The sequence below is a fragment of the Macaca fascicularis genome, chromosome 20, assembly GCF_037993035.2.
Source record: "Macaca fascicularis isolate 582-1 chromosome 20, T2T-MFA8v1.1".
Lineage (NCBI taxonomy): Eukaryota > Metazoa > Chordata > Mammalia > Primates > Cercopithecidae > Macaca > Macaca fascicularis.
In genome coordinates, this window is record NC_088394.1 from 15,553,993 (window position 1) to 15,567,515 (window position 13,523).

The following is a 13,523-nucleotide window of genomic DNA, read 5'->3' on the forward strand; positions in this document are numbered from 1 at the left end:
TTTTGGTCAGTAACAAGGGGCAGAGGAGACCCTACCTCCCACTGGTCTATCGGCAGCTATTTCAGGTACTTGGGTAAGTCTTTTGTAATAACATTTATAAACTGAATTCACTGTTAACAATTTCAAGAACCTTTATTGAAACCAACATTCGAATAATATCTCAAGGGTGAAATGTTTCAGCAAAACCAGTTTTAACAATTCCAAATATATATAAAAACATGTAATTTTGTTAAAGGTGATAATTTACCCCTCCCCCATTTTATCTGCTATAATTCATTGCACCAAATAGGGAAGACTTTAATCATCTGCACCAAAAAAAAAAAAACACAAAAAACCCTGCATTTTAACAAGTGTCAAATGTCAAAAATCCCATCAAATCGGAGTATAATTATAGGCTTAATATGGTGTAACTAAGGCTTCCAATACTACAGTCCAGAAACCCAGTGTGAATTCCCCATTTTCAGGTCTCCCAAAAGTTTTGACTCTGCTGGACTAAAAAGGCACAGGGGCCATTACTTACTACGAAGTGATGCAGTACTTCGGAAAAGGAGGAACAGGCAGTGCGAGTGAGCTTCTACTGACTTAAGCAGGGAGCCTGGCTGGATCAGCATGAGAGTGATCTGCTGGTTCGTGTTTCTGAGTTGGGCCCAGCTGAGCTGCCAGGGCAGTAGAAGCTGCAGAAGCTTCAGTGGGAGACAAGTCAAAGGGGTACTTGCTTTCAGATTTTAACCCACGTGGGTGCTGTGCAGCACACGGGAGAAGGCTCTGAAGGGTAGCATCTACTGGGTTTTCAGCTACTAAACAGAAATGAGCACAGTCTGTACTTATGTGCCAAGTTAAAAGCTTTACCAGTATTTAAAAATATATGGTCAGGAGGAGACTTTACATAGTTTCTCTTTACAAACAGTATATAAAGGGAGAAACGGGCTTGTGGCAGAGGACAGTCCTGGACAGTCGCAGCCTTACCACAGCTCAAGTGGACACAGTCCTTACTAAGTCTCCAGGAAGAGCAGTAGCTGGGGAGGGTTTCTGATGCTCTTATTTACAATCCCACAAACACTGCTTTCCTTCAAGCCTAGCAGGCCCGTTGTATATTGCAAGTTGATCATAGTAAAGACCGACTAACACCGACAGCAAAGGAAACGGCCAGTCTCACCTCTGAAGTGTCGCAGAGAACCTGGAGAATGCTAATGAAAAGCTGTTTGACCAAAAAGTTGCCACGTGCAACCTCATCACTTAGGCTTATGTTTAGAAAGAGCAAGGGTCCAAGTGGTAGACACTTGAAATTCGAAGTGTTTTTTGTGAATAAAAAGCGTTTAGGTTAACTTAGGAAAAAGTGGTATTAGGACAGCAAACAGTTCCTGGTGGTTCTACATTTACAGGAAGTTAGACAAGCCGACTGCCCTCCTAGAAAGTCTACCTTTCAGGCACATAATTGTGCCAAAATCCCAGTGAAGCACGAATAACAGTAATTTATATTAGTATGTGGCACAGTTCACATTTCCAATAGAACTTCATCTTCCCTGAAACAATACTCAGCACAGTCTCAAACCACACAGTGAGTCTTATCTTAAGCTCTCCGCTCCTTCTACCTGTGGGTGGTCATCTTCCGGGTGAGGGGCCCCTTTCTGGAAGGCCTCGCTCCGGCTGGCGTGCTGAGGGCTGGGAGCCCCTGGGTGTCCCTCAGTGCTGCTGGCCTCGAGGGTGATCTGCTCCGGCCCACTGGACAGGCGCTCCACCTTTTCTAAGTCTTCAATGTGGCTGGCTGAGCTGGTCTCACTCAAAGCATCTGAACCTCGCAGGGACCTCTTAAAAGGCTTCTGGCCTACAGAAAGGGCAGACAGACCGCGCCGAGGCTCAGTGAGGAGACTTCCGCAACACAGGCTGGCTCTGCAACAGATAATTGCTTTACTCTGGACACGGCTTCAGCAGAAATCTTGACTGGCTCTGAGGTGTGTTCAGAGATGAGAAAACCGAGAGCTGCTAGCGTGACACCAACACGCTCCCCAGGCCAGGGAACTCTCAAGGTCATCTTCGTTAGGAAATGCGCGGGAGGGTAAACACCACAGTGACAATGTCATCTTTCATTGTTGGGGGGAAGTTGGGGAAGAAGACCCCAACTTCCCCTTAGCATGCTACCGAGGGATTTCTTCAAGGCTGAATTCCACAGCCACCAAAATGGTTAAAGAGATGGCGGTGGTTGGTCTTAAATGAAGAGAAATAGACGTCTGGAGTTCAAGAACCCAGAAAACAAAGGAATACCTGAACTCAGCGTGGGCCGGGGGGCACTTACCTGGAAGCCTCTGCTTGGTGCGGCTGCCCGAGGGCGTTGGAGGCGGCGTGACTCCTGCACCTTGTGCTTTGTAGACGTATATGGGTTCCGTGGACTCCAGAGAGCCTGCGGGAGAGGAGAGGGCTGGGTGGAAACTACAGGCACAGGCCGCCCTGGAAGACACCACCTGCCCTCACATAGCCTTGTTCCCCAATAACCTCTTTCCAGCCACTGAGCCTGCCACAGACCGGTGGAGACGAGAGCACTTATGAATGTGCTGAGAGCTAGAGAAAGCCGCCTCACAGGGCCAGCACTGCCAGCACTCGAGTGCCGCATGAGCGCACCCGGGGAGCCAGGCCCAACAGGGAAACGTACTGTAGCCACAAGAAGTGGGTGCCTCTGCTGAAGGCTAAGGCTTGGGAGATTAGAAATCAGATAATCTTTTGCTTTCATGACAATGGAGTCATCGTTTCCTGGGGAAGAATGAAGGAAGGGGCTCGAGTGTAGGAAATTACTTCCTCAGTAGAACAGGAAAAGAGTCACAGACTGTTAACACCCTCCCCACATTCCAGCGGCTGGAACGCTTGCTGGCTGCCTGGTTCAAAATCAACTGTGCCAGCGCTCCATGCTTCAGTCTCTGCATTGCCGCTTGCAAAAGCCGTCCTCTGCTGGCGCAGAACACACGTGAAGACAGGAAGTATTAACCCTGAACCAAAGTGCCCAAGACACAGCACCCTGAGAGTCCGCACGGCTGAGTAGGCGCATCCTCATGGCCTCGCGGTGGCAACAGCTGCGGAGAGCAGGGTAGCTGCGGAGAGCAGGGTGTACGGGGAGGAGGGCAGGGCACACCAGACCTTGTCTTCTCAGATGCCCAGCCCACATCCAGTGATGAAGAATGGGAACCAGGCCGGGCTTCTTAGTGCGAAAAGTGTTGGGACCCAAGGGCATCTGGTGAAACCTCCCAAGGTCAATGAGACCTGGGTGGCGGCTACGCCATCCTACCTGCTGTCAAGTTAAAAGTTCTTCCCTTCTGTAAAGCCTGGACCGGAGAAAACCAATTCAGCACGGAGCCCACTACAGGGATCTGCCGCAACACCCCCTGCAAGACAGGACCAGTGCTCAGGGTCACCTGGCCTCGCGGCGGTGCCCCCAGCCTGCTGCCCGTCGGGGGCCTCACCTCTTCCAGAAGCCGCTCTTCGTTTGCCTTCTGCAGCTCGACCTGAGCTTCCTGAATGCCTTTCCGAACCACCTCTGTCATGTTCTCCAGAAGCTGCGGTTAAGACCAAGAAAGGCATCACTTGTTTAAGCTGCTCGCCTGGGGCCCAGAAGAGCTAGTAACATGGCACTGAGGGAGTATTTCAAAAGCAGGTCAATGAAATCCTGCATTGAAATGCCGTGTAAAAAAAAAAAATAGAAAATCAAAGACAAGCGGATAAAATGCTCATAGAGGCCTAGGCAGACACACCTTGGTGACCAGCCTCATTTGGTAGGTATTCTTGAAAACAGAAAAGTCATAAAGTCAGGCTGGGAAGAAACCTCAAGGAGTCCACCCAGGAAGGAATGAAGCTGGCTCCTCGGCCACAGGTCTCTCTCCTTTTACAGCAGTCTTACCTTGGTCCCTCTTCTCTCCTTTTGAGTGATTTTAAGGAAGTAATGATCTGTTTGGAGGATACCTGATCAGCCTTCTAGCCTGGTCCTCCACACTAAGGGACCCACAGCAGTAGGTCTGTTCCTGGTGGGAAGTGCTGTAGGGAAGGGGTATGGGGGGAACCACACATAAAGAAGGCCCTGTTTCATTCACCCTCAGGACACAGCTCCAGAGCGGAAGTCCTCCCTGACCTTGGTGGCAGGGGTGAATGTGTCTGCCTGTGTGTCCAGCTACCCGCCCTCTTCTCCAAGGCGGGGTTACTACACCGCGTGGCTATGTGGATCTTTCCCCCTGAGCTTGTGAGATCACTGGGGCATGGGCTGTCAAACCCACTTGGCATCCCTGATACCTGGCACAAGGCCCAGCTTACAGGAAATATTGACAGACTTTAAGAGAGAATGAACAGACATCCCAAGGGCAGCTCCTTTCCTCGTGACCCCCGCTGTTTGGTGGGACAAAACTTGGAAAAGGAATGAACACTGATGGGTGCTACGGACCCTGGAGTTCTCCTCTATCTCCCGGGCTGTGGCCGCAATGGTCTCCACGAGCTCAGCCACGTCCATGTCCTCGCTCGCCATGCCAACATAAAGGCAGCTCTTCATGCTCTTATACTCAGGGCCTGCAAAGGAAATGAGACAAACTTGGGTTCCCAAGTCCTCTGTCATGGGTGAGACGTGGACCTGCTCTCCTGTCCAGTGGCCTGGCCACGCACAAAGGGGTCTCCTCCACGGAGATTCTAAGGACAGAGAGAAAGGCCTGGCAAGGCTGCAGAAGGGGTCTCAGAACCGCACCTTCGCCCGGAACTCAGCCGGAGAGATGCTAACCCTCCAAGAGATAAGCCATCTTCTTTAAAGCCAGTTAGCAAATGTCCTTCCAAACCTCACAGCTGACTTATAAAAGTAATTACCTATTTTAAATGTTAGGTCAGATTCCAGTTCATTTAACTTTTTCAGGAGTCCAGCGTGGATTTTTTCCCCTTCAGGATCTGATTTCAAGCTGCTCTTATCATCATTAGCATGTTCATACCTAAAATAACATCAAACGACAGCATTTCAGCCTGAAAGATCAATGTCTCTTCTGATACAGGATTAGGGGTGGAGTAGAAACCTCTAGATATTAGCAAGACAATGTAGTAGAACCAGTGGGCAAAAGAGCTACTCCGAGTGTCTCCAGACCAAACTTTCAGGAAGGCCACAGGTGTATAGAATGCCAGGAGTAAAGAGAAAGTCACAGGAAAGCTTTTTTTTTTTTTTTTTTGAGGCAGGGTCTCACTCGGTGGCCCAGGCTAGAGTGCAGTGGCATGATCTTGACTCACTGCAACCTCCACTTCCTGGGCTCAGTTGATCCTCCCATCTAAGCTTCCCGAGTAGCTGGGACTACAGGTGTATGCCACCACCCCTGGCTAACTGTTGTAATTTTGTAGAGACGAGGTTTCGCCATGTTGTCCAGGCTGGTCTCAAGCTCCTGACCTCAAGTGATCTATCCTCCTGTCGGCCTCCCAAAGTGCTGGGATTACAGGCATGAGCCACCATGCCCAGCCGAAAGCCTAAGTCTTTAGTTCCATGCAAGGTCTGGAAGTCTCATGTGCAATACAAAAAGAGGTTTGCCTCACCTCTGAAGGCGAGAGAAAGCAGCCACAGGACTGCACCCACTGAATGAGAAAGGACAGGGGAGTTCTCTCTCCCCAAGAGCTGGGTTTTCTCTTACTGATTTGCAATTCTCTATATGCCCTGGATAGTAACCATTGTCAGTGATCTATACCTGTCTGCATCTTCTCCTAGGTAGCTGAGAGTCGGCACATACAGGCAGGACATTCAGCACCTCCCCTCCCTGAGTGCCATGGTGGGCCGAATCACCTGCTTGCACTGTGCTTTTGTAAATGCCCAGAAAACTGAGTTGCATTTTTGTTAAGTATATTGTGACTACACAGTCATCTTGGATTTCTAAGGTGGTTCACAAAATGACCCACCCGTGTTCTTCATACAGAAAAATCTCTAACATCAAGTGGCAGGCCAAGACTTTACCTGACAACCCCTATTCCAGGCCAGTTAGGGTCATCAACATATAGGAGACCTGCCGTTGCTTCCACTTCCTGCTTGAACTCTTCACGCAACTGGAGCGTAGAGCTCAGCACTGGCAGTTTGCTTTCTATGCAGGCTACGAGCTGATCCACATCCTCTCCCCGCGTTCCTAAAACTGAAGATGTTCACAAAATGTCAGAGAAATGCTCACGAGATGGCCAATGACAAGAGGGCAGGGCTCTCTCTTCCACTACCGGGAAGGTCAAAAGCTTGAGGTACTCCAGTTACCTGGAGCCGTGGAGATTTAAAAACAAAGGCACTCAACCCAGACATGGAACAATTAGGGTTAGAAACGACACAGCTGGCTGTAGCAGGCGTGGAGTGTTTCCCTCACAGATGTGGCCCACAATGACACACTCCAGTGTTAGAAATCACTCTTCCCACAGCAAGCCTACTTCAGGCAGGCTGGAGACATCACACCACGGGTTCAGCATAAAAAGCCAGCCACAGACTCTATACATTCCTATGACGGAGAGAAAGGGAAGTACTGTGGTGGGCTGGTGTCCCCACAGGAACGGCAGGGAGATGGGGACAGTGCCGGACCTCAGGGCTCACTGGCTTACTTTTGCAGTGTTAGAGACTAAGCCTGTAGAGCTGTGGCCAGGCAATCCTTATAGTGGCCAGTGCTTTGGGAAGCTGAGGCAGGAGGATCACTTAAGGCCAGGAGTTTAAGAGCAGCCTGGGTGACATAGTGAGACCACGTCTCTATGAAAAATTAAAAAAAAAAAAAAATGATGTGGTGGTGCTCGCCTGTAGTCCCAGCTCCTTGGGAGGCTGAGGCAGGGGACTGCTTGAGCCCAGGAGGTCAAGGTTGCAGTGAGCTATAGTCAAGACATTGCATTCCAGCCTGGGTGACAAATGAGACCTTGTTTCTAAAAAAAATAATAAAAACCAAAGCACAGACCCCCAGGCTTCATTCCAGACTCTCTGGAGGTGGGCAGCCACTGGTGTGTGTAAAGCTCCGGGTGACTGTCACGTGCAGTGGGGAGTGAGAACCCTTGCAGTGGCAAATCGAAGATCACAAGACATCAAAATACAGGAATTCCGGCCTGGCCAACATGGCAAAACCCCGTTTCTACAAAAAATGCAAAAACTAGTCCAGCGTGGTGGCTCGTGCCTGTGGTCCCAACTCCTCGGGGACTGACGTGGGAAGATCATTTGAGCCCAGGAGGTCAAGGCTGCAGTGAGCCATGGTCGCACCACTGCACTCCAGCCTGGGTGACAGAGCAAGACCCTGACTCAACAGCAACAAAAAAGGAATTCAGGTGGTGACTTTTTTTTTGAGACGGAGTCTCCTCTGTCGCCCAGGCTGAAGTGTAGTGGCGTAGTCTCGGCTCACTGCAACCTCTGCTTCCTGGGTTCAAGTGATTCTCCTGCCTCAGCCTCCCAAGTAGCTGGGACTATAGGCGTGTACTACCAGGCCTGGCTAAATTTTTGTATTTGTAGTAGAGACAGGGTTTCACCATGTTGGCCAGGCTGGTGTCGAACTCCTGACCTCAGATGATCCGCCTGCCTTGGCCTCCCAAAGTGCTGGGATTACAGGCGTGAGCCACCAAGCCAGCCAATTCAGGTGACTTCTGAATTCTCATTCTGATTCTGATAAGTTACATGGGAATGCTAATCTACCTAAATTTAGCCCAAAAGAAAAGAAAATGCCCCTCCAAAAAGAGATGCTAATGACTCCAGGAGAACGGAGTATCATAAGCGCAAGCCAATCCACCCAGCAGCCCCAGAACAAGAGCAAGGGATGTGCGAGCCTGGTTACCTGCTGCCGTCATCAAAGGGCTGAACCGCACACAAGTGCCCTCGGCTTCCAGATCCATGACCGTGAGGCCACTCGCAGGCACCAGCTGCTTCAGCTGTTCTCCCAGCTGTGAGGAGGACAAAATGAACACCCTCCTGTCACGAGGGACTCAGAAGTCTTCAGGACCCACCCTCATCCCCTCAGCCCCAGACCAAAGAGGCTCCCGGAGAACTGGTTCCTTCTCATCTTTTGACTGTCTCTGAATACTTAGAGCAGCTTTTTAAAATCAGTAAATTTTGTTTTTTTCTTATTAATACGAGTTCATCGTAGAAAAATTTAGGAAATACAGGTAAACAAAAAGAAAAAAAATAACAATGACCCACAACACATTACTAAGCGACACCCACTGCTGACATGTGGTCTACCCCCAGTGTCACTTCTCTGAGTGGCAGGTGGGGTGTTGTAGTTGTTGCCATAAACAGGCTACTCGACACTGCTTAGTAACCTGCACTGATGCATTTCGTTTATGATGACCAGTTCCCTTCTGCGTGAGACATTCAGCTCTATGGTCTCTCACAGCTGTGCTGAGCCCCAGCATGGGTGTACCAGGACTTACCCGCCAACCCTGCTAGGCTGGGCGTGTCCAGCATTGGCCAGGACCGCTGCTGACGCCATCCCACACTGTTCACAACACGCTTCAGACTCAAATCCTAGAGTTACTATCCAGTGCCCAAAAAGCTACCGAAGCGCAGGCCTGGCTTCACACCGCCAGCCGCAGATGCTCGGCAGACTCTGCCTGGGGCTCCCGGCCGTGCTGCCCGGGCTCACCAGAACCCACCGCAGCTGCCCTGCAGCCCACATTGTGCCTGTTACCTCACAGCCTTATACGGCAGCAAGGAAAGTGAGGGAGCAATGCCGGAAGGACTTGCCAGAGGTGACCCAGCTCGTGAGGCGGTAACAGAACGGGGAACAGAACCCCAGAGCAGGCCCAGCACTGGCAGGGCGGCTCCTCCTGTGGGCCTCAGTTCCCATACGGGAGCGTGCGTCACCCTCACCAGCAGGTGGGGTGGTGATGGGCCAGGACCTGAAAGGAAAGGCAGGCAACTGCCATTCTCACCCAGCGATTCAGCGCGTCACACGAGTGCCTCTCCCGGCCAACTGCCGAAGGTGTCATGGTGGGTACTGGGACAGCTTTAAACACCGGATCTGACACCAAAACACAGAAAGGCAGTCACTCCCAGAAACACGGCTGACCAGAAACACCCTCCCAACCCCACTTCATTCCCATCCCAATATTAGCCCAAGGGCACTGCCTCGTATTACTGAATTCTCATGTATTATCTGACACAAGGGCTACGTTTCTTTTTCCTCATGATCTATGTGACACTTGAATACATTCACATAAAACAGAATGATTAATTTCATTTTTGAAAAGGTTTGCTTTCAAGGGATTTCAAGAGGAAACAGCAGTTGTTGTAAGTGAGTAACCAATCTCCCAAGCACCGTGTGAGGTCTGTGAGTGCCACGATCATCCAACTAGGCCTCACAGTGGGTGCCAACCCATGCCAGGCACAGAGCCCAACACTTGAGACAGAAGGCAGGTAAGGTTTCTGTCATCTTGGAGCTTACATTTTAGTTGAGGAAATGGACCATAAAGACAGAAAATCACTCCATGTGGTTGTTAGTGTCACGAGAGAAGCTGGGGGCTCTGACAGAAAATGATGGAGTCCCTCAGGCAGGATAGGCAGGGGAGGCTCTCTGAGGAGGGGGATACTTCGTAGAGACCAAAATGGTGAGGAGGAGCTGGCACCAGAAGGGAGAAATGTGTGTGAGGCAGAGGGAACACCGAGTGTTACGCCCGCGCAGTAGGAAAGGGCAGTGTTCCTGCAGCGCGGAAAAGACTGGTCTGACTGAGGCACAATGAACGAGAGGGAGAGTGGAAGGGGGGAAGGCAGAGGGGAAGTTGGGGCAGAGTGTGCAGGCCTCATGGGGCGTGGGAAAGCCTGGCCTTTGTTCCACTGAAACGGTAAGATACCCTTGGGCTCTGGGCAGGGAAGTGACACTGATACAGGAGTGCTGGGAAGGGAAGAGCGGGGTCCCTTTAAATGACACAGCAACAGGGAAGGGAAGTGCTGGGGAGAGAAAGGCCGGTCCCTGGCTAGGACTCCACCCCACGGACCTACGTGAGGACAGGCACTCCTGCCTTCCCCTACATGTTGCATTTCCCAAGACCACCCTGGCCCGCCACACCACCATCCTGGGCCTATAAAGACCCTAGTGGGCAGACCAAAGTGGCCGGATGGCAAGAGGAACACATTGGTGGAAAAAAGACACAAGGGGCTGGTCATCGAGAGCAGGCCGGCAGAAGAGCACCCTGACCGGCAAGCCAGCAGGCCATCGGCCAGCGGGATGAGGTGGAGTGCGGCCAGGGCCGCTGACTGGCCCAACTCCAAGGGAAAACGATCTCCCTTCTGGCTCCCCCATTGGCGGAGAGCTACTTCCATTCAATAAACCTTGCACTCATTCTCCAAGCCCACGTGTGATCGTGTGATCCCATTCTTCCGGTACACCAAGGCAAGAACCTGGGATACATTAATCCCTCTGTCCTTGTGATAAGGAAGGGGGTCTAACTGAGCTAAAACAAGCTGCCTACAGGCGACTAAATTAAAAGAGCACACTGTAACACATACCCACTGGGGCCTTAGGAGCTCTAAAATATTCACCCCTAGATGCTGCCATGGGGTCGGAGCCCCACAGCCTGCCTGTCTGTATGCTCTCCCAGAGGTCTGAGCAGCAGCGGGGCACCGAAGAAGTGAGCCGCACCCCCATCACGTGCCCCGTGAGGGGGACAAGGGAACCTTTCCAGTTTCAACACCATGTGACTTCCACTTATAACCCTCACTCTGCCAGGTGGAGAATGGTCTGGAATGGGTTGTATAGAACGTATGAAAGTCAGAGATCAGTTGAGAGGGGACAATGGCCATCCAGGTAAAAAAATAATGGTGCTCTGGACTAGACTGGTGGCACTTGGGACATTCTTTAAAGATACAGATTCCTGGGTACAACCTACTGACTCAAAATATGTGGGAAGTAAGGCCCACAAATCTTTATGTTCAAGCAACTCTTTCTTAGCCATTCCAGCACTGGTCCAGGGACTGGCATTTGGGAACCCCTGGTTTAATCACCGCAAACTATCAGCAAAATGCTAAGGCATTTCGGACTGAAGTTTTCATGAACATTATTACATTTTTCTGAAATGCTGACTGAAGATTTTTCGCAATAAAAATATTTTGAACTATTTAACTTGGAATGGTATCAAATTCAAAGCCTTTAACACAGATATGAAAATAACCCTCTTTTAAAATTCACTGACCTGAGTCTGGTAATTCCTGGAAAAATCTGAACACCACTACTGGGGAGCTGAGCTCATCTTCCACCTGGAAGAATGGAAGTCTCATATCACCAAGTAATATTAAACTCCAGACACCTTCAAAATGAAATGCTGAGTTCAAAAACTCGCTTACAGATGCTCTATTTGTAAATAAACACGCTAAAAAGTTCAGAGATTAATTTCAGTTGCTAGAAAAACAAAAATCAAATGTTCAGTAAAATTTTCAAAAATAACTATGAGCCAGCCCCTGAAAGCACACTGTGAATGATAAGATATCTGACACTGGTACAATGAAATTAAAGCATGGGGAAATTTTAATAAGGGATAAACATAGGTCTAACATTAAAGATTCAAATCAGTAAGAAGCAGTGAAATTAGACTCAGTGCTGAGAGAGCCAATGCTTTCAAGAATCCCAGAAATTATGCAAGATTTATTGAAACTTAAACTTTTTTTTAGAGGTGGGGTCTTGCTATGTTGTCCAGGCTGGTCTTGAACTCTTGGCCTCAATTAATCCTCCTACTTTGGCTTTCCAAGTGTTGGGATTACAGGCGTGAGACACTGTGCCTGGCCAACTACAAGTTTTTATACTCACAGGAAAAAAGAGGGGGAAACAAGTACTTTCCTCCCCTTTGTAAAACTTTTGGAACAAGATGCAAGTCCTGCTGGAGATGTAGACAAGCACAGCTGAGAAGTGGATGTGTGTATTTTCTAATATATTTACTTATTATTAAAGACAGGCCACAGACGACTAACTTCATTAGTGGGTTTCCTAACAGTTGAAGACATCCACTGCATTATGTATTATGATAATCCAGCAGCGAGTTCCTGTTCTGCATCAAACAGTATACCCTGACCTGGTCAAGCCATGGGGTCAGGGTACCATAAGCAGCCATGTCCTTGGCCGGCTCTGTGGTACTACAGGGGCGTGTGGGCGGTCCTGGGGGAGAAGATCTCTAAGCATCCAACAATCCCAGAACTACAGCTCTAGTCATAAAACTTCTGTTCCAAGGCTCTTTGAGTGTGATGACTCACTGGTAGGGCCTCAACAGGAAATGCTAACTTGGAAAGGCAAGAAGCAGCGGCCCAAGATCTTTTCTACTAACTTTTCAAAGGACCGTATGGACAGGATTCAGATCAAGCAGGATGCGAACTCAAATCTGCCAGTTATTTACGGGGCCAGTCCTGTGCTAAGTGCCTTCACATCCATCATCTTTCACTTACACAAATAAAACATGTGATACTTTTAAAGGTATGGCGGCAGCGGGGCGGGGGGGGTTGCTTCATATTTAAATAGGGGGGCAAGTTCAATAAGCAAGTACGAACAAAAAGGCACCAAAATAATCCACCCATTCTCCCATCCTCAGCTAGGAGATGGCAGAGTGAGGTGAGTGCCAAGACTTCTATGAATATTATGATCATCTTTTCTTTCTTTGAACTCAGTGGTCTCAAATGTCAATGTGTGTGAGAAATACTACACAGGGTTAGAGACACTCCTGGTTCTAGCAACGTGATAGACTGAGTGGATACTGAAGCTGTCAATTCTGAATATCTGAAATACTGGATTAAATATAACTAAGAACCAAAAAAAGGTTAAACCATGGCTGGGCTCACACACACAAAAAGGTGAATCCACACAGAGGAAACAGAAAGACGACTGTCAGCTGAGTGGCAGGGGATGGGGGCATGTCTGGGGCCTGGCACTGGGCTTTCAGGGCTAGGGTCTTGGGTGTTAATGCCCAGGTGAGTGGTGAGTCTGTATAAGGCCTTTACAAAGCTTCTATAGGAAAGACAAACAGATCTGATTTCAGATAGTAATAAGATTGATGAAGACGACCCAAGGGATGGAGTGACATCTGACGGTGGGAGGGTATCTTAGGGTGGTCAGGAAAGGCCTTTCTGAAGAGGTGAGATTTGAATTAAGATCTGAAAGGTAAGAAACCAGCCATTAGAAGAATTGAGGCTGGGGAGGCTGGGCGCGGCTCACATCTGTAATCCCAGCACTTTGGGAGGCTGAGGCGGGAGGATCATGGGGTCAGGAGTTCAAGACCAGCCTGGCCAACATGGTGAAACCCCGTCTCTACTAAAAATACAGAAATTAGTGGGCATGGTGGCGCGTGCCTGTAATTCCAGCTACTTGGGAGGCTGAGGCAGGAGAACTGCTTGAGCAGGGAGCCAGGAGGCGGAGGTTGCAGTGAGCCGAGATCGTGCCACTGCACTCCAGCCTGGGCTACAGAGCGAGACTCCATCACAAAAAAAATAAAAAGAATTGGGGGTGAGGGGGTGGGAAACGGTATTTCCAGGCAAAGAGAACAGCATGTACATAGGAGACTGTTGGGAGGGTTAAATGAAATAACGCATGTAAAGTACTTAATACCATGCATGCATT

At 49.5% G+C, this 13,523-nt stretch overlaps 1 protein-coding gene across 7 annotated transcripts in view; it reads right to left on the minus strand.

Moving 5' to 3' along the window:
* PDXDC1 (pyridoxal dependent decarboxylase domain containing 1) overlaps nt 1–13,523 on the minus strand; it is a 68,110-nt gene that overhangs the window by 9,263 nt on the left and 45,324 nt on the right. For 4 of the 7 annotated variants that reach the window (XM_065536676.2, XM_005591315.5, XM_005591311.5 and 1 more), the window contains 10 exons: nt 11,119–11,182; nt 8,863–8,951; nt 7,767–7,872; nt 5,945–6,116; nt 4,828–4,946; nt 4,418–4,539; nt 3,450–3,542; nt 3,275–3,371; nt 2,294–2,398; nt 1,593–1,825 (listed from right to left, as the gene is read on the minus strand). In XM_065536676.2, the coding sequence (XP_065392748.1) occupies nt 1,593–1,825; nt 2,294–2,398; nt 3,275–3,371; nt 3,450–3,542; nt 4,418–4,539; nt 4,828–4,946; nt 5,945–6,116; nt 7,767–7,872; nt 8,863–8,951; nt 11,119–11,182 (1,200 nt within the window). Of the gene's footprint in view, nt 1–113; nt 1,891–2,293; nt 2,399–3,274; nt 3,372–3,449; nt 3,543–4,417; nt 4,540–4,827; nt 4,947–5,944; nt 6,117–7,766; nt 7,873–8,862; nt 8,952–11,118; nt 11,183–13,523 lie in introns of those variants that run through there. The other 3 variants (XM_074028288.1, XM_015442333.4, XM_074028287.1) reach the window with 1 other exon arrangement.